Here is a 24,241-nt window from a genome sequence, read left to right on the forward strand (position 1 = left end):
ACCGCGCGCCGGAAGTGCCTCCTTTGATAGTGGCCGCGGGGTCTGGGGAACGCTGCGTTTGCTGGGTGTTCGGGCTCTCGAAGTCGGCGAGGCCTTTTACTTTCCCAAGAGGTAATGGAACTAGCGCGAGGGCTGGAGCCCTTGGCATAGCCGGAGGGCGCTTCCTGTAGCCGAAGCGCAATATTCTGTTGCATTGGAATCGCGTAGCAGCCCTGCCATTGCGGGATTAGACGCTTCCAGCGTGAGGAGACGCTGTGAATTTTGGGCGAGAGGAAGGTGTGGAGTGCGAGATACCGGTACTTTATTTTGGCCATTTTAGTTGGCAGTAATGCTAAATTTTTTTTTCTGAAGACCGTAATGGTGTTGTAGTCTCAAGTTTATTTTTGATTCAGTTGTCCAGAATTTTAAATATTTTCCAGTTGAATTAGTATTACGCACTTGTTGTGTTTCAACAAGTAGCAGCAATGTAACTATAGAAACGTACGCTCTATTAAAGGGATAGAAATACCTGGATTTAGTGAATATTTAGACTCGAATAATTTTGGATTTTTTATGACTCGGGTTTCTGATTTGGGCCATTGGGTAACTTGGTGTCATTGACCAGAACAGGTGCATTAATTACGTTTTCGTTGCTGTGACAAAATCCTTCATGCCCACAACTAAAAGGGAAAGTTTATTGTGCCTCAGTTCATAGAGATTAGTCCAAAGTTGGCTGGTTCCAAGACAGGGTGGCATGGCAGAAGGACATGGCAGAGCAGGCAACAGGTAGCAAGTAGCAAGCCTGCTTTCTTTCTGTCCCTTTGTATTCCATCCAGGCTACAAGCCTGTTGATTGGTGTCACCCATACCCATCGTGGGGCTTCCATTAGCTACACCTGAACTATGCTAAACCAGGTTAATTATCCCATGCCCTTAAACCCAGTACCACACGCCCTAATGCAGCATCATGCCCGCCTGATCCAGCCACCTCTCAAAAGCCCCACCTAAACACAGGAGGCCTTGGAGGGACATCCAGATGCAAGCCTTAACAACAGGGAAGCCAGGAGATGAAGTGGATTTCTGAGGAGTATGAGGAATTGTTCTGGGATTTTGAATTGCAGGTATCTGTAAGACATTCTCTTGAAAGGTGTTAGGATGGAAGTAGAAATGTGCAGCCATTTCCTTTACAGTGACCATTTTCTTAGCATTTATAATGTCCTCAGAGCAATTGCAGATTGTTCTAGAGGCATGATCACCTAACAACATAGAAAACCCAGCCTTCATTAATCTCGTATTTTCTAGTATTAAGAGATCAGTGATATGTATTAAAAATAAATGATTAACACTGTGAAAAAATAGCAAAATTGGGAGATTTTGTGAAATGACATTGAGATATTTAAAAGGTGAATATATTGGTTTTGGGGTTTGTTTTTTTTTGCTTTATGCTAGCTACTTTATTGGTAGGTAGGTTTTCATCAAAATTATATTCTTTTACTTTTTTTTTGAGACAGTCTGGCTATGTAGTTCAAACTGGCCTTGAACTTACTATGTAGCTCAGGCTGGGCATGAACTCACTGTGTCACCCAGTCTGGCCTCAAACTCATGGCAATCCTCCTGCCTGAGCCTCCAGAGTGCTGGGATTGCTAGTGTGTGCCACCATGTCTGGCCCTGTGGTACTTTTTTAAAAAGCTCCAAATTGTGTATTCATTCTTTTTTTTTTTTTTTTGGTACTGGGGATTGAACTTGGGTCCTCGCTCTTGCACAGTAGGCGGTGAAACCACTGAGCTAAGTCCCCGGCCCTATGCATTCATTCTTAAAGTACATAATTAAGTTATTGAGGTTATTGCAATAATACAGTACTGTGTTAGTTTGCAAACTGCTGGGACAAGATCAGGAGAGACCTATATACACAGTCTTATTTCTGCAATGTAGTAGTAAGTTACTTCACGAGATCTCTGCAGCATTTGAAGGGGCCTCGTCTGTTTAATGTAGCCATTCTTCTAAACTTTGAATTTCATGTCAAGTGGTAGAGCAGTATGCCTGATTAGAAGAGTGGTCTCCTCATCCTCTTTTTCTTTTTCATTCATTCATTCATTCATTCATTCGTTCATTCATTCACAGCAGGGTCTTGCTTTATTGCCCAGGGTAGCTTCAAACTTCTGAGCTTAAACCACCCTCTTGTGTCTCCCCAAGTAACTAACTGAAGACATAACATCATGTAGCCCAGCATAGGTTTATTTTTTGAAGGTAAAATATTTCATAGATTTATAGTTTACATAACGTGTTTCTCATGTCCTTTAAAAATTTTTTTTACTTTAGTTTACTCAAATGCTCGTTATAGTTTTGAGGGAAAGTCATTGCAAACTTTCATGTGAATTTAATTTGAAGATTGAAAGGATTGCTGCCTTGATTTCTGGATCACTTTTGAACATGAGACCGTTTTTTTCCAAGTACAAAACTAGGAACTTCCAGAATTAGGATGCTTGCTTTTTGTTTTTAAAGTTCATGAGATATTTTAAAGCTAGCATTCTTAATATTATAGCTAAAAGCAGCCTTGTATCTTGTGCCATCTTCTCAGAGATAAGAGTAAGAGATGCCTCACCCTGCTGTCAACTGGGAGAGAGGCCAAAAGTAGTATTTTGACCCTTACAGCAGAGGATGACCGGTCTGACTACCGAATTACCGTGCTGTGTGAATGACCTCTCTTCCGCATCCTGTTCTCCTCTCTGTGTGCATTGTTCACTTGTCTTTGGCCTGTACGATTCCTGTTTTTATCTGTTCTTGCAGCTGTGTACTCTTGGTTTCTGTAGTGTGCCACATTTACCTGTACCCTGAATGTGTCAGCTCTCAAGAGGAAGTATTTCTTACTTGATGAAAGGAGTATACCCTCCTGTCTCTCCAAACTGAAATAATGCTGACAGAAATTTTATTTTAGTTTTGTAGCATCCGGCTGTGTTCTGGGGAGTTAGGTCAGACAACCCTATGTCTGTGTCTGTGTCTGTGTCTGTCTCTCTCAGTCTCTCTCACCCTCTCTCACCACCCCACACCCTGGGTTCGTGCCTTCACTCCAGCAAAGAATGAAGAAGTGGGGTGAAGCTGGCTCAAAACCAAAAGCCTTAGGCGGAAAATGGGGAAATCAGAAATGAAAGTCATATGAAGCAAAGGTTTATTTATGATGTTGCCCATGCAGAAAAAAGCTACCTTGTAATAAGGTAGGGGGAAGTCAACTGTGATCTTTTCCCTGCTCATACTTATAGGGGTAAGCTTATCCCTAAAAATAACTATTTCACTGATTGGTGTAATCCAAGCCAATCAGGGTCTTAGCCTTTGTGCCTGGCTTAAGGAAAAGGTCAGGGGACTAGGGGCATGCATACATGCATGCATGTAATAATTTAAGAAGAGCTAGGGGCCGGGGATTTAGCTCAGTGGTTTCACCGCCTGCTGTGCAAGCGCAAGGACCCAAGTTCGATCCCCGGTACCAAAAAAAAAAGAAGAGCTAGCTTCTTCCAGTCCATAGTGCACAGTAAGCCTGTGGTAACTACACAATTATCAGCCACTCAGGTCATGCCCTAATTCCCTGCCTGTGCCCCCCTCTAACCATCACTACAGTTTCAAAATTTATCAGGATGTCTTTGCTTTAAAATAAATTTATGGCATTAAAACACAATGAAAAGTGTTTTTTTTCCCAGGGATCATGGTGATTTGTTTTAGGTTCCATTGGCTGTATAATTATAGAATTGCTCATTTAATACTTTTTTCCAGTTAAAACTCCTTTATTGTAGAGAGGAGATATAAGCTCTAAGAATTCAGATAAAGAAAAAACTAATGTTACATAAACCACTCAACAGGAAATAGAAATAGTTTTGCCAGTCCACCGTATTAACTGTTCAATAAGTGGAATCATTTTTTTCCTAATATGCGAATGGAGAAGCACATGTGGTCTTTGGCTCTTCTTCCCATAATTGTTGGGAACGATTGTTTTTTTTTTTTTTTGGTACCAGGGATTGAACTCACGTCCTTGCACTTGTGCAGCAGGCAGCGAAACCACTGAGCTAAATCCCTGTCCCGGGAATGATTTTTTGATGCTTTAAATTACCTTGAAAATAGAAGGAAGGTGGGGCCTTGGGCTTTTTTTTTTTTCTTTAAAGTAAATATTTTGTTTGGAAGAAACATTGCTGTAATCAATCACCTTTTCCCTATTTGGTCATTTATACTTTTTTTCCCCACTTGAGGTGTATGGAAAATATTTGTGTTGGAAATTAGTCATTTGTTTATCTTCTCTCTTACTAAAAATTGTATATTTTTGGGTTTTTTTTCTTTAGTGGCTGACAGAAGAAATGCGATGTGGTCTGAGGGACGATATGACTATGAAAGGCTTCCAACAGAACAAGTACCTCCTCAGACTGATCCCATTGTAAGTTCCTTCTACACATAGAATCACGGAGAACCTAGTGTGTAAGTTAACCTGATAGAGCAAAGCTTGGCCTAGGAATATCTTCAAGTGGCAGAAATTAACACTTCAGGTTGAAAAATAGGTCAAGCTTATTTCTTAAAAGGTAGAAAATTAATGGCATTTTATTTATGTAGAAAATCTATATTTTATATTGCTTAAACTTCTAGAACAAAGAGTTTATATTGAATTTAATTTGTGAAGTTTTAGCATATAAAGGTCAGACTGTCCATTAGTAAGTATTTGAGCATCTACTCCTGCCATTGGCTGTCATGTATTTGTCTCTGTTCTTAAAAATGTTTACGGATTGAATATATGAAATTGTAAGAGTAGACTTTCATTTTAGAGGAAGCTGACTGTCTTCCTGGAGCAGAAACATGTTACTGTCCTTAGTTAGGGCTCCTGTGGGGTGCTTCCCTTGGTCAGGCGGCCTGGCCAGTGAGTAAGAATGCCTTTAGGCTCAGGCAGGGAGTTTGCTGTCTGTCCTCCTGCTTGTCTCAGTGGCTCCAGAAGTTGGGAATTTTGAGCTAGGCCTTTATCCTAGGAGTTTGTTGTTTTGCTTAATGTTCCCATTACTCTTATCTAGTATTCAACAGGAGCTCAGTATTTATTAAATGAATATAGAATGCGCTCTCTCTCTCTCACATTGGGATTGGTACAAGGTGATTTAAGATGGGAAAAATGAAGAGGCTGTTCTATTTCAGGATGGGCAGGCTAACTTATTACCATATGTCATTTTTCTAGGTTAATATGTAGACTTCATGTTTATAATCAAAAACCCAATGTTTTAAATTTTCTTTTGTCTTGATAAAATTATTTGACAGTTTTCCTGAAGGGTGAACATATGATGTAGGTAAATGTGATGTAGAAGCAGGTAAGGGATGGGAAGAAATTAAATTTTAAATACTGTATTTCAAAGATACATAGAAGAATTTTCTATTTGGTTACGTCATCAGTTGGGCACCCACCTGTAGGGCTGTGTGCTGTATTACCTGAGCAGCCCTGTGTGCGAATAGGAAAAGCTGGTGGTTTTATTGATTTGAGATTGCAGGATGAGGCTGTGGAGGGTCTGACTGAGAATCACTGAGGTGATGTACTACGTGGTGTGGGCTGATGAAGGAGAAGAGGTGAGGAGGGGGAGTCAGTGGGGCTGGGGGTTGTACACGTTTGTACCTCTAGTTATACCTGAGGCTAAAGTGGAAAGATGGAAAGTTTGAGGCCCCCTGGGCAACTTAGCCAGGCTCTCAAAATTTAAAAGAGCTTGGATTGTCATTCAGTAATAGAGTATATCTAGATTCAATCTCTTAATATAAGCAAAAAACAACAACAACAAAAAAACCAAAATGGGGTGGAGGATTAAGGCTGTGAGAGGGGTTGAGGGACTGAAGGCTCAGTGAAGTTGAAGCCACTGTGTGGCAGAAAGATAGGCAGTTGCTTTTTTTTTTTGGTACCCGGGATTGAACTCAGAACCTTGTGCTTGCTAGGCAGATGCTGCACCACTGAGCTAAATCCCCAGATCTAGGCAGTTGCTATTTTAGGAGCATGAAGTTTCCAAGATAGAAGAGTTCTGTTTGAAGTTGAATGAGTTGATGTTAATAGGCAGGTATAACAGGAAGAAAACTTATGAATAGATTTTTGGCTTAATGATTCACATCAGAGGGCCTCAATTTTAGCTGCACATTAAAATTGCCTGGGGAACTTCTTTTTTGTTTCTTTTTTTGTGGTGCTAAGGATTGGACCCAGCCCCTTGTGTATGGTAGCCAGGTGCTCTACCACTGAGCCACAACCCTACCCCTTAGGGAGCTCTTTCATACCCATATGTGGGCCCCATTCCACTTCAATCATCATCTCTGGGTGGAGTGTGGACATGAGTTTTGCTTAGAAGTTCACAGGAGATTCTTTTTATGTAGAGTTAAGAAATACAGATGTAGTTGGGCCAGGGATGTAGCTCAGTGACACAGTGCCTGCCTGGCAAATGCGAGGCCCTGAGTTTGATTCCAGGTACCGAAAAAGAAAAGTAAAAAAAAAGACCATAAAACAAACCCCTTAAAAAAAAGAAAGAAGCACAGATATAGTTGAAGAGTACAGAACTGCTGATGGCAGGAGCTGAGGTAAAGATGATGGGTGGTAAGTTAGTCAGGGAAGATGGTATGGGACTGTAACCCCAGCTACTCATGAGGCTGAGGCACAAAGTGGATCACAAGTTCGAGGCCAGCCTGGGCAACTTAGCAAAACCCTTTCTCAAAATAAGCAAAAAGGCCTGCTAGAGTACTTGACTAGCATGTAGTAGTATGTTCTTCCCTAGTATCACAAAAAAGGAAAAAAAAAAAGAGAGACAAGTGATAGAAGTCCTCACAGGCTTCACAGAGCCTCTTTGGGCCAAGTGAAAGTAGAAAAACAAGTATACCCTACAGACCAAGATTGGCTTCATCATCCAAGAGAACATAGTGGCAAAAACTCAATGTGGACTGTCCTTTTAGTGTTACATGTTCCTCAGGCTGCATCAGGTCTAGGTTATTCTATCAAAAACCTGCTTGAGTTTTCACAAGAAGTCCACGTTCAGGGCTTTAGAAACTGTTCTGTACATGTGTTTTGGGGTCTCGTCACACCTCTCTTCCCAGCTAGTGCCCACCACACTCTACCTTCCTGTCTCATTTCCCCCTTAGAGACACATATCTGTGTAATTCCTTACGGGGTGCTAAGGGAATGCGGATCTTTGTCTTCTATAGCTTCTTCTGGCTGGAAGCGGCTGTAGACCCTACCTGTGTAGTATTATGAGCTCTCCAGCTGTATTGTGTCTCTGGCTGAGTTAAAGAGAAAACCTGTTAGAGGATAATGAAAAAAGAATTAGTGACTTTTCAGCACTCTGTTTGAGGGGAGAAAGACAGTAACTTTATTATTATGTTGGATGTGGAACCCAAATATGAGGAGTAGATCAGATTTCCACCTTTCTTATGAAGGACAAAGTACAGAATGGCAAAGAGGGAGGTTAAGCTGAAGAGTGATAGATTTATCCACATAAATGATCTATTTAAAAAAAGAGACTCAATACAGGTGCCCATTTAAGCTGTGGTGAATTAGGGTCATTGGTGACTCTATTTATCTACTCCTGGTGCAATACTGGAATCCTGCATTCTGAAGAAGAGCCTTGGGCCTTCTAGAGGTTTTGAATAATAGCTTCCTTCTTAGTTCTGTGAAAGTTCTAGTGACCATTTCCCATGTAGGATTTTTATAACTTGTCATTGCATCACTTGAGGATGGACCAGATGGTTCCTTAGGATCTAAGAATAAGGCTAGGGTATTGAGGCACTGTAAGACTGCTCTTCTTGCCTCCCCTTCAATCTTTTGATTTCCCAAAGAGACTTCAGACATATCTCCTTGGTGTCCTTACCGTGCATGAGTGCAATCTCCTTCAGAAGATAGACTGCCTCTAGGATTTATAAAATTTTCTGCTTGTGTTTTATAGATGATTCTTACTAGTTCTTGTTAGTCGTTATTTGCTTCTTCTTTCCAGATTGTTGCATGTGGATGTAGCACCAGAAAGGCATATTTGGAGTCTGTATAGATATCCTAATTTCAATGCCCAAGTAAGAGCTATCAGCCTGGCCTTTTACTGGTCTTGGACAAAACTACTTCCATCAGTGAAGCACACCACTTCGGGGTCTTGGAGAGGCAGGTCGCTAATGTCCTGTCTGTTTGCATAGGTCTGGGAGATCACTTCTTCTCAAAAGTGTCTAGCATCTGGGCCTGTAGGCATTAGAGACAGGATTAAGAGTAGTGCAAGTTTTTATAATAACCTTAGATGTGTCTAAGAGCATGGGCTGGTACTTGGCAAGCCATTCCCCTGTTAATCACAAATAACCTTTGGCTTGAAGAATTGTTCTGACCTGACAGGAAGTCAGGACTTATACTTTCTGTCCTAAAGTCTTCCTCTGTTAGCATAGCTGTAGCTGCTAGTGCCCTCTGGCAGGGTGGCCATCCAGCAGCCACTTCCTCTAACTTTTTGAAAAGTGTGTCACTGGGTAGAGTTCATGTCCTAGTCTTTAGGTCAAGACATCCAAAGCAGTTCTTTTTGATACATAGAGGAAGAAGGGTTTTCTTAAGTCAGGTATTTTATTATGTCACAGCAGATTCTACCTCTTGGGTAACTAGGTCAGGGAGACCTGGTGTAGTCCCAACAAGTTAAATCTGTTTTGGCGTTTGTCAGAATTTGACTGTTGCCCCCAATTTGCTAGTAACTCTGTTTCTAGCATGGGAGTAAGATACTATGGGACAATGAGAAATTTATGATTAAACATTTGTTCTTCATAGTGACACATCAGAGCAAGAGTAAAGAATCTCTGATTAGGGGTGTCCTTGACTCCAACTATGGCTATAGATCTAGAGGAGGGTTTTCCAGAGAAGGAAGTCAAAACTTATTAAAGTAATTGAATTGGCTCACCCATGATATTGAAGGTTACCCAGAGGTTCTCATAGGAATGGTGATGTTCATGGACAGGGGCATTGTAGGTTCCCTTGGGCCTCTTCAGAGGGAGAAACAAGGGTTTGGCTGACCCAGCCCATCTCTGAGCGGAGATGGTCAACCCTCCAGTGCTGTGAGTCAGGCACATGGGCCACCTGATGCTCAGAGCAGGGCCCAGGCAATGGCTTAGTGAAGTCAAGTGCCCAGTTTGCAGTTTTCTTACACTTGAAACAGGAATTGTTTACTCAGTTGTCTTTGCACTTTCCCCTAGAAAATTGGGTAAGTTTAAAGCATTGCCAGTTGCAACAGCTGAATTCTAGCTTTTCTCTTTTGACCCTCCCCCAGATCCTGATTGTTGGACACAAAAAGGCCATGTCTAGCCATTAGGTCATAGGTGTCATTAAATCTATGGAATCTTCCATCTCATCAATCAGGTGGTGATTGAGGACAACATCATCAAAGATATCTCTCTGTTTCATAGGGGCCACTCTAGATACCATAGTTTCTGGGCTTTTCCTAAGATAAACCATTACAAAAGGCTGAACATGTGAGATTTCATGCCACCTTAAAAGTAGGAGGAAGCCCACATGTTTCTTTTTTTTTTTTTTTTTTTTGGTACCGGGAATCAAACTTGGGTCCTTGCGCTTGTGCAGCAGGCAACGAAACCACTGAGCTAAATCCCTGGCCAACATCTTTTTTATAATAAGTGGCTGAGCTCCTACCTGCAAAGGTTAGATTTTTCTGATTACCTTGAGGTCGCTTGAAAATGAACATGGTGGAATGCATGTGGCTGACCCAGAGTGTCAGCCAGTCATGTGACAAGACAAGATGATGACCCTGATTAAGTTAGCACACTGAGAAAGAAATGGCCATTTAGAGGAAAAGCACATATGGGATTTTGAGCTCAGAAGAAATAAACTCAGGTGGGTGGCTGCTCAGGCAGGAGACCAAATTACCAGTAGCTCTTTTTCCCAAAAGAGTGAGAAAGCTGAGCAAAGTAACATGGAGAACAGAAACAGAGTTTAGGAAGGTACACTAAACTCTAGGTCCTACACATTGTATCTGGTTTTTTGGGGGGGGGGGTTGTTTTTTGGTGGTTTTTTTCGGTACCGGGGAATCAAACTCGGGACCTTGCACTTGCGAGGCAGGTGCCGGCACTATTGAGCTAATTCCCTAGCCCTTCACACATTGTATCTGAATGATCTGTTCTGCAACTGAGTTAATAACAGACTCTGTGGCTGTTCATTACTGACTTATATCTACAATGAGTGACCAAAAATGGAAAACAGAAGAAAAGGGGAAATAAACTTCAAGCAGACCTGTAGGCCTTCTACAGCTGGAAGAAAAACACAGAATTTTAGAGAGAAACAAACAAAAAAAATGTGCCCAGTGGGCCTTACTTGCTCTCCTGGCTGGCCAAGACAAATATGTTACTGGGTTTGGGGGTGCTAGAGTCTCTTTCTGGAAGTGGTTTCTAGGTTCTTTATGTCCTGAACAAAGAATTGATCAAGACAACACAAATGGTAGCAAAGGTTTATTAAAGGTAGGAAAATAAAAAGGCTCTGCAGAGCGAGTTTGGGCCAAGTAAAAGTAGGAAAAGATGTGCACCCTACACTGTGAGGGTGGGCCACCATGCAAGAGCAAACGCAGAAGTCCTTTTTCTTTTAATTTCACTCTTTGTTCCCTCAGTCAACCTCTTCTCATTTATGAACCTTTCTGTACTTCCAAGTCCCTCCTCCATTTTTTTCTCCTTTCTGGTGTACTTAGAGCTTTATTTTCATTAGTAATTTAAAACTTTTCTTCCCCTTTAGACATTATGCCCAATAGATTACACTTGGAAATTATCAATTTGTCTTCAGTGTTGGACCTGCATTTTAATTAAATATAGCATAGTTTCTTGAGTTTTTTTTATTTTTCAGTATACTGTTGATAACAAATCCCTTCTTGGAATAATGTTTTAAAAATCTATAAAATAAAGGTGAATAAAACTGAAGGAGGGGCCGGGGATTTAGCTCAGTGGTTTCACTGCCTGCTGCGCAAGCGCAAGGACCGGAGTTCGATCCCTAGTACCAAAAAAAAAAAAAAAACAACTGAAGGAAGCCCCTTATATTTGAATATCAGTGTGGACTACAGAAAAACATTTGTGATACAGTAATATGTACTTAGTAGATGTTGGAGTTCCATTCCTGAAACAAAAATCAGCTTATAAAAAAAAAATATTTGTTTTGGCTTCCAGTTTTGAATGTTTTACTCCATGACAGATGGGGTCTATGGCAAGACAGTGTATCCTTGTGGGAGTCTGTGCTAGAGCAAAGCTACTCACCTGGTGGCAAGGCAGCACAAAGAAAAGAAAGAGACCAAGTCCCACAGTCCCCTTTGAAGTCACACCCCTCCCTCAGTGGCCTCACGACCTCCTAGTAGGCTTTACCCAGTCAAGGCTCCACCTCTTCACACGAGCACCTCTCTGGGGAACCAGTCTTTACCATATGACCTCTGGGACACATTAAGGGCCAGACTGTAGCAGTAAGTCATCACCATGAAGAGCTGGTGTGGGCCTTCCATTGCTACAATTTTTAAAGAAGTGATGAGTGAGTTCCAGGCATGGTGGCTTATGCCTGTAATCCCAGCACTTGGGAGGCTGAGGCAGGAGGATTGCCATGAGTTCGAGGCCAGCCTAGATTACATAGTGAGTTCAAGGCCAGCTTGAGCTACATACTGAGACCCTGTCTCAAAAATACCCCAAAAATAAAATACAGGAGTGATGAGTGTAACTGATAATTTGAGATCCCTGTAACAGCCAGATGTAACATAATCTGAAGATAATGTAATTTCTGTTGATGACTCAGTCGCTTACTTGTGAAACTGCAAAGCAACCTGCTGCTGTAGATCAGCATGGAAGACTGACCTTTCAAACCGTGGAAAAGGAACAGTGCTGACTTGTCATCCCAGTAAGGGGACATACGCGGCCACGGAGTAGTCTGGCACTTTTTTTTTGGTACTGGGGATCAAACTCAGGTCCTTCCGCTTGCAAGGCAGGCGGCAGAACCACTGAGCTAAATCCTCGGCCCTAGCCTGGCACTTTTACGGCAAGATTGACCCTTAGGTTTATCAGAGGCCTATTAACTGTCCAGTTGCAAAGTGAATGTGGACAGTCCTCTTGTTTTTCCTTTTGTTCTTTTACTTTTGTTTTTGAAGATCTCCTTTGCATATAGTATGGGTCAAACGTTATTCGAAGAGGTAAAACAATTTAAACAACATTTACAGTGTCTTTTAAAAACATCTGGAAATAGTTTCTTGGCCTCAACTCATTAAACTCATAATAGTTATCCACCAACGAAGTCCTTGGTTTCTGCTGGAGGGTAGCCTGAGGTAAAGGCCTGGGAACATATGGGCCAAAAATTGGCACAGTCATTAGGTCCCATGAAAGTTGTGCACCTTGTTACATGGCATCTTTGCAGGGTCACCATTCAATCTATTCAAACAAAGAAGGCTTCATTTAAAAACCTGCCTCCTCCTCTCTCAGTTCCTCCTGAAATCCCTTTCCTATGTCCTCCTTCAGCAAAACCCCAACCCTCAAAATTTCAGTCTTCCATGGAGAAATGCTTAAAAGGAGCTAGTATGAAAGATGGAGAAACACATTTATTCTGTTCTTAAGGGAAGACAAGGACCTCAACATGATAGCCTCCCTTATGTGGTATTTAAATTGTTTAGAAAAAACATTTTTCATAGTGGTCTGCAGAGCCTGTTTACAAAAGGAATTGTAGAGGCAGTAGGACAAGGTTATGAGATGACACCATAAGACTGGATTGTCCTAATAAAAACAGCACTTATTGTTGCTCAATTCAGTGTATGGCTTCAAGAATATTGGGAAGTCGCTACTGCTCAGTCCCTAGATAATCTGAACACGGGAATTCCCATTGGAATTGACATGCTCATGGAAGAAGGTCCCTATGCCACCCTCTGTGCCACCCCCAAGGCACAATCCCAGATGCATACCCAAACTTTCATTCAAGCTTCTTGTGCCACTCTTAAGTCACAGACACAAATCCCAGAAACCAACACCCCTCAAGGCTCCTGTGCCATCATTAGACAGGGCCCAAGTGAGGCTGACATAGATTTCATAAATTGTTGGCAAAATGCAATTTGAAGACAGACATTCCCCAAGCAGCAGATGTTTTAGCCCTTCAATTAGTGTATGAAAAGAGCAACACTGATTGTCAAAGAGTCTTAGCACTCCTTAAAGGAAAAAAACTCAAATATTGCCAAAATGATTAAAGCTTGCCAAATGTAGGAACTGAAATTCATAAAGCAGAAGTGATTGCTGTGGCTTTGCAGCCTTTAAAGCGTTACAGTTGTGGCAAAGAGGGACATCTTCGGAAGGATTGCAAAAGTTATAAGTAAAGTAAAGAAGGCAAGTGTAAAAGAAAACATCCCAAATGAAAGGATATCATTGGGCCAGTGAGTGCCGCCCTCAATTTGGTAATGAAGGAAGCCCTATTTCGGGAAATGAGTACCCTGATAAATCTGTACCCTGATAAATACCCCAGCATGGGAAAGGACCCCAAATCACAATAACCACTTCACAAGTATGTCTGAGTACTAAGGGGTGATCGGACCCTCAGCTACCTTTTGAGGGGAGCAACAAGGAATAAAAAGAAAGACAATTTTGAGGATATAAAGGTGGAACTGGGAAGAGACTTGGCTCAGCAGACAGACTGTAATAAAAAATCCATGGTTGGTGTGCTTTTATTAGCCAGTGAGAAGCTCAGGGAAAGGGGTAGTATGCGTTTCATGGAATAGCAGCTATAGAGAATGGATGGATGAGGATTGAGTTAAGGAAGAAGCAGATTTTCTCTACACCCAAATGCCTGTATGTTAACAGCTGTCCTCAGTAGATGCAGTCTTGCCACAGGAGTGCCAGGTTATCAGCATTCCACCGATAACCAGGGAGCCTGAGGCCTTCCACATACTTCCCATTTCCCAAGGCAAGATAACACTGACCAAGAAATTGTGAGATCTGGGTGACATAAGCCTAGTCCCCAACAGTTCATTCTTTTGTTTTTGTAATTGCAGTAGTTGAAACAGTGTGAAGAGGTTGAATGGTGTTTAGGCGGTGTCTGATTTGGCTTCCCCAGTGGCATACTATAAGTAAAAATATAAAACAGAAGCACAATATACTCAAGCCAGTGTAAAATAAAATATGGGCTTTAAGATAGTTCCATGGATTAAGCTGATCAAGATTTATCCCACTCGTAAATTTGCTTATCAAAATTTTGAGTCTGCTGAGACATAGATAATACTTCTTTTTGTTAACACCTCTAAATAAAGTTATATTACTATGGATAGCACCCTATATGTGCTTTTTTATATGCTCCCAAGGGTGGTTAGACTGGTTTATACATGAGAGGAGTTATATAATACCAAGTAATATGAAAACGACACTGAAGACCCTACTGTAATTGTAGGCTTTTCTATCATCCACTTAACAGTGGTCTCTAAAACACTAATCTGTGGCTGCAATTTTGCATCAGTAGAATGTTGTATATTCCAAGCCTTGTCGGTTGTTCTGGTCCAATTATTTACAAAATAAGCAGTATATATAGAGTGAGTGAGAGAGAAAAGTGATAATGCTAGAAATTAATGAGAGCAAGGGCCAGGGATTTAGCAAAGTAGCAACATGCCTGCCTTGCAAGCACAAAGTCCTGGTACTGGAAAAAAAAAAAAAAAGGAATTAAAGAAATTAACGAGAGCAAAGAAACAGTTCCAGCAATATTCAATACTAACATTCTTTTTGTTCCATGCACAAGGTCAGGTCAATGATTCCAATAGGTAAATAGCAAGAGTATTGGCCCATGACCTGGTGAGATTTACTGGCATCCAAAGTCTTGGCATGTGCCCTAAGAGTTTTATTAACTAGGGCTCCAGTTGATATACAATGAAATGACTCAGTGTACACTCTCTGGACATTAATGAGGTGTGATTCCATTCAGTAGTCCCATATATAAAGACAGAGTTTTAAGTACATATGGAAACCATGTGGTATTATTTTTCCAAATTAGAATGTTTGACGTATTTGTAGGAAATTTAGCCATATGCCCTTTCCACAGCTGACCACTATAATAAGGAAGGGCTGTTTTCCAAAATGTTTCCTGAAGGGGTCCGTCCAAGTCTGCCATTGATAATGGTCTGTGGTAATGAAGGGCTAAAACCGTGCTCATCCCATTCAAGTTGTCCTTCAGCATCAGAATATAGAACGGGTATTTTTTCCATAATAGTTAATGTACCAGCACCATTTGACTGTATGCCAAGCTGAATGTTTATTTTCTCTCCCTACTAATTTTACTCTGGAGCCCCAATCTATAAACTCAAATTGACTTAGATGTGTTTTTTGCCCCATGTCTCCTTTACAGGAGGTCCAAGGTGGGAGGTGGCACACTCATCTGTGGTGGCCCAGGATATATATTCTGTACATGGAGGAACATTGGACATGGAGTTGTTAACCCATTCCCTTGAGATAATAATACATCCCAAACCTAGAATCATCAGTTGTTTTTTCTGGTGAGCCACCCAGATCTGTGGCTGAACAGACAGGCAGTAGTTTGACTGTAAGGACCTGGGCTCAATACGTAAGAAGTGTGTAAGAAGTGTGATGTAGGGCTGGGGATTTTGTTCAGTGGTGCTGCTGCCTGCCTCGCAAGTGCAAGGTCCTGAGTCTGATCCCCGGTACCAAAAAAATAAGTGTGATGTATAATTTAAGATGATATTAGTTTCTATAAATTGGGGCCATATAAGGCCTTGGCATCCAATCTAATTGATCATGATAAATTTCTGGAGGAAATTTAATTTAATTTAATTTAAGAGGTTGTAACAAAGGGGAGTTTGCTACATACACCCAATATTCCTTTCCGGACACAGGGCTTATATATACAATGCAAGTGATGATGGGCATCATGGCAATAAACATTTTCTGGAGTACACAGGAGGCCCTGGTTCAGCCACCATCTTCTCAGCTTCCTGGGTTGTCATCTTCACTTGACCTCATGTCAGGGTTTTGCTGCTTGTATGGTTCTCAGCAGCTGAGGTGTTTCTTCCAGAGTCATCCAAGAGAAGGCTCGCACTGATGGGTATGGTGGCAGCAGGCTCCCCCAGAGGAATAGTCCTCTCTCTGTGGTTGCACATTCCAGTATGGTACCCATAATGGTGTTCCATTATCTGTTAATGCAGAAGCATACCCTCCTCCCCATATTATTAGTTGCACTGGGCCATCCCAGTTTCCTGTTTGAACGTCTTTCCATGAAACTTAGGCTTATCCATAGCATCATCCTTCTACCAATGGAGTGCTGAGGGAGTAGTTTTGCTCTCTGCAAGTAGATTCAAAAAATTTAAAGTGAAAGTGACAAGATCTAATTACGCTTGTGGAGATAACTATACTCCTTTTCGTTTTTGTAATTGTGCTTTTAAGGAGAGATGTGCACACTCCACTATTGCTTGGCATTGAGGATTGTAGGGAATGCCTGTAAGGTGTTTAATACACCAGAGCTGAAGAAAGGAGGATAAAGCTTTACTAACATATGAAGGACCATTATCTGTTTTGATTGTATGTGGTACTCCCATAGCATTGAAGGCAGACAAACAATGTTGTTGAGCGTGTCCTATTTTCTTGCCACTATGGCAGGTAGCATGGATTATATGGCTGTAAGAATCTATAGATACATGGACATATTGTAACCATCCAAATGACTGGATATGAGTAACATCCACTTGCCAGATTTCATTTTCTTTTTTGTTTGTTTGTTTGTTTTTTGGTACCGGCGATCGAACTCGGGTCCTTCCGCTTGCAAGGCAGGCAGTGGAACCACTGAGCTAAATCCCCGGCCCAAGATTTCATTTTCTTTAAGGCCTTGGGGGTTACATCCCTCAGCAGGAATGGGATGAGGGATGGTTGGCAGGTGGAACATGATAAAACAATCTTCCTAATTTGTGAATGGGACTGTTGAAATTCTTTTGTTAAGGCTTTCCTGTTTTGATGGTGTTATGAGTGGAAACGCCTTGCCAAATCAAAGGAAGTAATATAAACTAACAGAATCAGCCTATTGATTACCATAAGCTAAGAGTCCTGGTAAATAACAATAGGATCTAATATGTCAGTATAAAAGAGAGTAAAGCAACTCTGGATGTCCCCTGTAATCTAAGGAATGGAATAAAGAATGGAGGGTCTAAGGTAGCTTTCAAAGTAGTACTTTCGAGCCCCCGGGTAAGAAACACTGCATAGACTGAATCACTAATGATATTTACAGGGGTCAGCTTAGTAAGCTGTATAATATACAAAATAGCAATTATTTCTGTACTTTGGGTCAAGAGTCCAGGGGTTAAAATAACATGTTGAAAATCCTTAGTGCAGATAGCTGCCTTTCCCTTTGAGGAAGATAAGTGTGTGCATCAGAAATGGGGTTTAATAGTATAATCTGAGGTATCATATAAGAGTGTTTTAGAAAAAAATTGAAAGGTCAGTAGGAAAATGTCAGTTTTCCCTATAAAGTCAGAAAAGCAATCTGCCAATAAAGAGCTTGTAATAAAATTGACTACTGAGACAATTCTATAAGTAATATTTGAGAAAGATCATTACCGGCTGCAGACAGGCAGGTCTGCAGACGCCGTAGCAACGTCGCGAGTCGCGTGCAACGTGCCCAATCAGCCCGCGCCCTGGCAGCAATCCACTGGACACACACACACCCGCTCCTCTGTACAGCCACCTGGTTCCACGCTACAAAGACGCAGAGGACACCGGACCACCAGACCACTGTACTGGGTAAGTTGGAGTCATCTTCACCTCCCATCAGGACCAGGACTATCTTCAGGAGAAGGGCAGCTGGAACCTGCAATACAACTCTGCAGAGTTCAACCCTATAGGAGGGCAGGGAGCTCAACTTGGCACTTGCAGGCAGAAATCTGCCTGAATCTCATGGGTCTGCGACTAGCTTGCTGAGACTCATTGACTTATACCTGCACACTGCAACCCACGTTGTCTTTTGTGACAGCAGAGACATACCCTGAAAGAGGCCCTTCATCTTCATGGTTATTTTTTATTCCCAAAATTAGTTTTATTATTTTGGGGTTTTTTTCTCTTTGCTTTTCTTTTGCTCCTTTTATCTTTAATTTTTTTTCCCTACTCTTTGCAAATATTTGTTTTTCTCTCCTTTTTTTTTGTTTCTTTTCTTCTTTCTTTTCTCTTTTCTTTCTCTCTCTCTTACACTCACTCTCTTGCTCTCCCACATTGTTCATCTTCCCTTTCTGTCCCTGTTTTGGTCCTCACTGGGAGTTGTTCTTTATTTTTCTGTTCTCGTTTTCCTTCTCACCTGTGTCCTCTGACCACACTGCTAACCTTCCCCTATCCTTCTTCCCATCTATCCCTCCCTCCCGAACCCCTTCTAACTCCCCATCCCAAAGGGTAAAGTTGTTATATTGAAGAGTTTATTCACTATATGTTGGGTTGGTCCTCGATCTTGATTTAAGTCACATAGCTAAAGGTGATAGATTAATAACTACCACAAAATGTCATTTTGAAAGATGTACTTGATGCAGTGGTGTTGCTGATTGTATCACTTGGGCTAAGGTGTTGGTATTGATCTAGTCAATGAACCTTCCTAGTATAAGGAAAATGAGATAGCCTTAGAGTCATTAGAGACTCAAAACTTAAAGACCAGCTATATCGGGAAGACACCTCTGAGAAGCAGTCATTCCATAAGGGTTCTAATTACAAGCAACAAAGATACCTACAATAAGCAATTTCAAACTATCAACCCAGGAGGTAAACCAAGGACAGTACCAAAAACAAAAGTGAGAAGGCATTTAAGCAAGGCACAAACTCAGACTTCCATCCCACCAAGGGTAAATCCTGGGGGAAATGAGATGGAAAAGTCCCATAACCAACCACCTGGATACCCTGAACTGGTAGCACAGGAAGTAACAAAACAGATGAATGAGGCTCTAGAAAAATTCAAAGCAGAAATAATCTCCCAGATATCCACAGAGATGGTGAGGAGAATGAAAGATGTGATTAGAGGATCTAGAACAGAAACAGATAAAAAAATAGATGAGCTCAGAAACATGCTGGAAGCCATGAATACCCAACATAAGAAAGAAATGGAAACCACGATCGCCCAACATAAGAAAGAAATGGAATCCATGAAACAGATTCAAACAGATATTCAGGAGATTAAAAACTCCATTGAAAGTGTCCATAGCAGATTAAGGGAATCTGAAGATAGAATATCAGATATAGAAGACAGGATCGTGGTTAGAGACCATGAAAATAGAGATTTCTTAAAAATAGTAAGGGACCACGAGAAATCAATCCAACAACTGCTAGACAACCCAAAGAAGAATAACATAAGACTGATAGGAGTCCATGAAAAAACAGGAGAAAGCACAATTGACATAAAAAAACTGTTCACAGAAGTAATAGTGGAAAACTTCCCAGACAGAGGTGGAGAATTGGACATACAGATAAGTGAGGCATATAGAACTCAAACTAGCCATGATCAAAAAAAATCTACATCTAGACATATAATAGTCAAGATCCCAGAAAACCAGCAGAAAAACAAAATCCTACCAGCAGTTAGAGAAAAGAAACAAATCACCTACAAAGGAAAGCCCATCAGAATCACAGCAGACTTCTCAACACAAACCCTCAAATCAAAGAGAGCCTGGAGTCAGGTATTTGAAGCCCTAAAAGAAAGTAACTTCCAACCTAGACTGTTGTATCCTGCAAAATTATCTTTCAAAATCAATGGGGAAATTAGATACTTTCATGACAAAGAACACTTGAGAAATTTCATGAACACCAAACCAGCACTACAAGCAATTCTAAACAATATCGTAGAAAAAAGCAATGAAGGTCACAACTCCATGAGGCTCAACAGAGGGAAGCCACCAGGCAAGGTAAGATACTAAAGGGAAAGGGGGAAAAAATAAGAAATAAAAGAGCCAACAAAAGTAAAACATCATGACAAGGATAAATCAGTATCTCTCAATTATAACTATCAATGTTAATGGCCTCAATTCACCAATCAAAAGAAATAGACCGGCAGAATGGATTAAAAAGGAAAATGCAACAATATGCTGTGTACAAGAAACACACCTAACTCAAAAAGAAACTCATAGACTGAAAGTAAAAGGATGGAAAACAGTTCTCCATGCAACAGGAACCCAGAAAAGAGTAGGGTAGCAATCTTATTTGCAGACAAAAGAGATTTCAAACCAAAATTAAGAGAGATAAAGATGGTCATTACATCCTTGTGAAGGGAACGATCCAAGAGGAAGAGATGACAATCCTAAATATATATGCACCAAATCCGAATGCCCCCAACTATACAAAACAAATATTAATAGACATGAAAAACCAAATAAACACTAACACAATTGTAGTGGGGGACCTCAATACCCCACTATCACAAATAGACAGATCATCTAGAGAAAGATCATTACCAAACAGTTGATTACAGTGAGTTCTCCCAGCCACTGCTACTCTTGCCATTTGTTCAGTATATAACTGCAGAGTTTTTATTATCTAATTAGGAAGGAATAGCCATTCAATGGGGAACAACTGAGAGCTGTAAAATTGCCCTAAGAACCTAGTAGGAGATGAGGAGTTTCCAAAACACAGAGAATAAGAGGTTAGTGCTCATTAACCTAATATAGTTGTCCTTGTAACATTCTTTCTACCAACTGTAATTCTTCCTGTGTTTCAGAAGTTAATTGTCAAGGGGAATTAGTCTGAGGATCACCTTGTAAAGTATTTTAGAGATATTTTAATTGATATGTGGCAATACCTAATTTAGGCTGAATCCAATTAATATCTCCCAGTAATTTTTTTAAAGGCCAATAAAGGATCCCATCTTATATTTATTTTTTGCGGTCTCACTGTCCATTCTGTGAGCAAAGTTCCTAAGTAGAGATAAGGGCTAGAGGTCTCTACTTTATCAGGAGTTATGCAAAGGCCATGACTTTTAAGTTCTCTCTTTATTGTAGCAAACAAAACATGTAGCTAGCTGTGGTTTTGTTGCCATGTACAGCAAAATATCATCCATATAATGAATAATACAAGCTTGAGGATATTTTTGAGCAGATTGTAAGGCGTGATTTACAAAATGCTGACACAGGGTGGGACTTTTTAATCATTCCCTGAGGTAAAACTGTCCACTAATACCTGCTCATAGGCACTTTAAAGTTAAATACTAGGTACAGAGAACAAAATACTGGTGACCAGGTGGGTGTAAGGGAATTGTGAAGAAACAGTCTTTAAGGTCAGTAACAATCAATCTGGAGGAATGGCTGCAGGAAATGAGAGACCAGGGTGTAAACCTTCCATCAACTGTAAATAAGCATTTATTGCTCTTAAATCCTGTAATAATCTCCATTTTCCAGATTTCTTTGGAACAGGAGTGTTCCAGGAGCTGGTAGATGGTTCTAAGTGCCTTAATTGGATTTGTTCTTGCACTAAAGAATCTAAGTGTTTTAGCTTCTCTTTATTTAGGGGCCACTGATCCACTTAGACTGGGATATCTGTTTTCCATTGAAGTGGTAAAGCTGCCCTATGGGGAGAAGCATCAATGACCCCTATTAAAAAGGGCATTGATATCCTGTGCCTGCATGTAACTGACAGTGGCTCGAGTTTATCTTGCAAATTTTTTCCTAAACCAGAATCTGCTTGATAGCCCATCTTTTTCATAATTTGTTTTGCCACATTAATTTGTTCGTTAATCAGCATAATTCTCTATTTCTTAAGAGATCTCTTCTTCATAAATTTGCCCGTATGGAAGCCACATAAGGTTGAAAGGTCCCGGCTTGATTTTTCTGGCCCTGAGTAAGATAGGGGAGTTGCACTTTGCGGTAGATACTTGTTGAGGGGAGCCAAGCCTCACTGATGAGGTGATGACAGCCTTAGTGGGCCACAGGGGAGTCCATTGTTCAGCAGCCATAACAGATACATCAGCTCCTGTATCTATCAATCCTTCAAAATATTTGCCCTTTATTTTTATTTTTTTGGGTGCCGGGAATTAAACTTGGGTCCTTGCGCTTGTGCAGCAGGTGGCGAAACCACTGAGCTAAATCCCCGGCCTTGCCCTTTATTTTTATTATACACATAGGTATATGTGTATATGCTCACCTAATTCTTAAGTTTAAAAATTTCTTGGGGTACTACCAAAGCTCCCTTCCTTTCTTTGCTGCTTTCTATATTGTATTGAGGGGGAATCCTACTATGGGAAGAAGTATCAATTGAGTAACAATCACCTGGCTCAAAAACCCAAACTTCCGGGCCAGGGATTTGCCTCTCCCAAGTTCTATCCCCGTACCAAAAAAAAAAACCCCAAACTTCCAAAGAATAAGCCACAATTTTGATTTCTCCTTCATAATCTAAATCCCCTGGGGATTTAGCTTAGTGGTGCTGCCCCTGTCTGGCAAACTCAAGGTCCTGAGTTCAGTTTCTGGTACCGAAAACAAAACAAAAAACCTGCCATAATCAGAATCAGTTACCCCAGGCATCATAGTTATACCTTGGAAATTTAGGCTACCTTTACCCATAATTAACCCAACAATACCCTCAGGGAATGGTCCCTAGATCCCTGTGGGTATCTATACAGGCTTATCTCCCTGGATTACTGTTATTCTCTAGGCTGCAGGTAGATCTAATCCTACACTCTGTGGAGTTCCAAGAGTGAGTGAAGCAAATGTTTCACCTGGAATCCGGGACGGATTGCTGATCATTGCCTGTACTGGAAAGGGCCCTATTTTTCCACAATTAAAACATTGGATATTATTGTTTTTTGTACCCTTTGTAATATTTAGCATGGCCTGAGCCAGCATGGAGCTCTTATAAGACTCTGTTCCTGTATCTTGGCAAGCTATAATATAATTTCCAAGATCTTTGTAGCCCTAACCGCCCCAAGTTTACAATCCTTATTTGCATTTTCAAAGGCCAATTGCAGTACTATTATTCCAGCTGCCTGTACATGGGTAATCTATGAACTGCCTCCTGTAGTCTAGCAAGAAACTGAGTGTAAGACTCTCAGGAACCCTGTAAAATGAGTAGAAAGGACTCAACTTGAGTGCCCTCCTCAGGGACAGTGGCTCATGTGCATTTCATCAATAAACTTAGCTGGTTATATGCCTCTTTAGGTAGGCCACTGGTAGATCATTTGCTGGTTGCTCTATTTTGGCCTGCTTGTTCTGCTGCAAGTTCTTGTAACTGCATTAAAATGAAGATACTGGTTTGGTGATAAGCAGAAATGGGCAAGATGTTTATTGTTTGTTTGGTTTTTTTTGTTTTGTTTGTACAGGGGACTGAACTCAGGACCTTGCGCTTGTGAAGCAGGTGCTGGAACCACTGAGCTAAATCCGTGGCCCTGGGCAAGATGTTTAATGTCCTGTGGGGCCATACACAGAGCCTTCAAAATGGAGTCTAAGAGCCCCAGTATAAAAGGCCCTTGTGCCCCACTATTCATTATACTCTATTTAAAGTCCTTTAATGCCTTATACCCTATTTCCTGATGTTCATGTATCATCTGCTGAGGGTCTTCAGGGTCTGGTCTGACTATGACAGGGAAGCAACAAGACTCAATCGGATCCCCTGCCCTAGTAGCTTGCTGAATGAACTTGATATTTAGACACATAAGGATAGCCTCCACTCTCCTCTAGAACTTCGGGAGATGGGTTCTTTATCTTCTATATGACCTTTTCCCTTTCTTTCATCAGGGGGAACAGTGGTGGTAGTGGTAGCTGTAGCCATACATTAAGATTCCATTATCAATTTTATCAGACTCCATGTTGAAAAAGTTTCTGATGCAATTCCTTCAGCCTTGCATGAGCTCTCCTTAAATTTTCTCCCACTCTATTCCAATTCTCTGTGTCCAAAGTTCCTACCCACGGGAACTAGAGATTATGTTTGATAATATCCTGCAGCATTTTTGAAAGAGAATGAGTGCTAACCTGAGCCCTGGCCTATTTCACTAATGTATGCAACAGTGCTACATATCTCTCTTCCTCCACTGGCAAATTCTGCCCCGTTATCCTGGTTAGGGAAAGCCTTTCCATGGTGCAGTGACTTGCTTTCACCTTTTTAAACGGCCAGCTTCCAGATTGGTTGTGTGGGGTTCTCTGACATGTTTCTGCTCCTTTCCCGCTCCAGTGGGTCCTCCTCTCCAGGTCTCAAGAGCTTGTTCAGGGACCAGTTACTGGGGGCTGATGAGACAGTCAGCTACCTTTGGGGGATTATCCTTCAAACCTACCATCTTACAGTTATGGATCTTAAAGATTTTTTTTTTCACTATCCCACTCCATGAGTAATATAGA

The 24,241-nt window shown here is 41.1% G+C and overlaps 1 protein-coding gene across 1 annotated transcript in view; it reads left to right on the plus strand.

Annotated features, from left to right (window-relative positions):
* The first annotated feature begins 5 nt into the window (after positions 1–5).
* Positions 6–24,241, plus strand: part of LOC101724459 (periphilin-1) — a 90,625-nt gene continuing 66,389 nt past the window's right edge. The window contains exons 1-3 of the mRNA XM_087200221.1: positions 6–111; positions 4,301–4,392; positions 17,526–17,699. Of these exons, the coding sequence (XP_087056347.1) occupies positions 4,321–4,392; positions 17,526–17,699 (246 nt within the window). The 5' untranslated portion in view covers positions 6–111; positions 4,301–4,320. The remainder of the gene's footprint in view (positions 112–4,300; positions 4,393–17,525; positions 17,700–24,241) is intronic.

This window comes from Heterocephalus glaber, unplaced genomic scaffold (genome assembly GCF_053883595.1).
Source record: "Heterocephalus glaber isolate CG9 unplaced genomic scaffold, H.glaber_assembly_v1.0 deba00001733, whole genome shotgun sequence".
In the NCBI taxonomy this organism is placed as follows: domain Eukaryota; kingdom Metazoa; phylum Chordata; class Mammalia; order Rodentia; family Bathyergidae; genus Heterocephalus; species Heterocephalus glaber.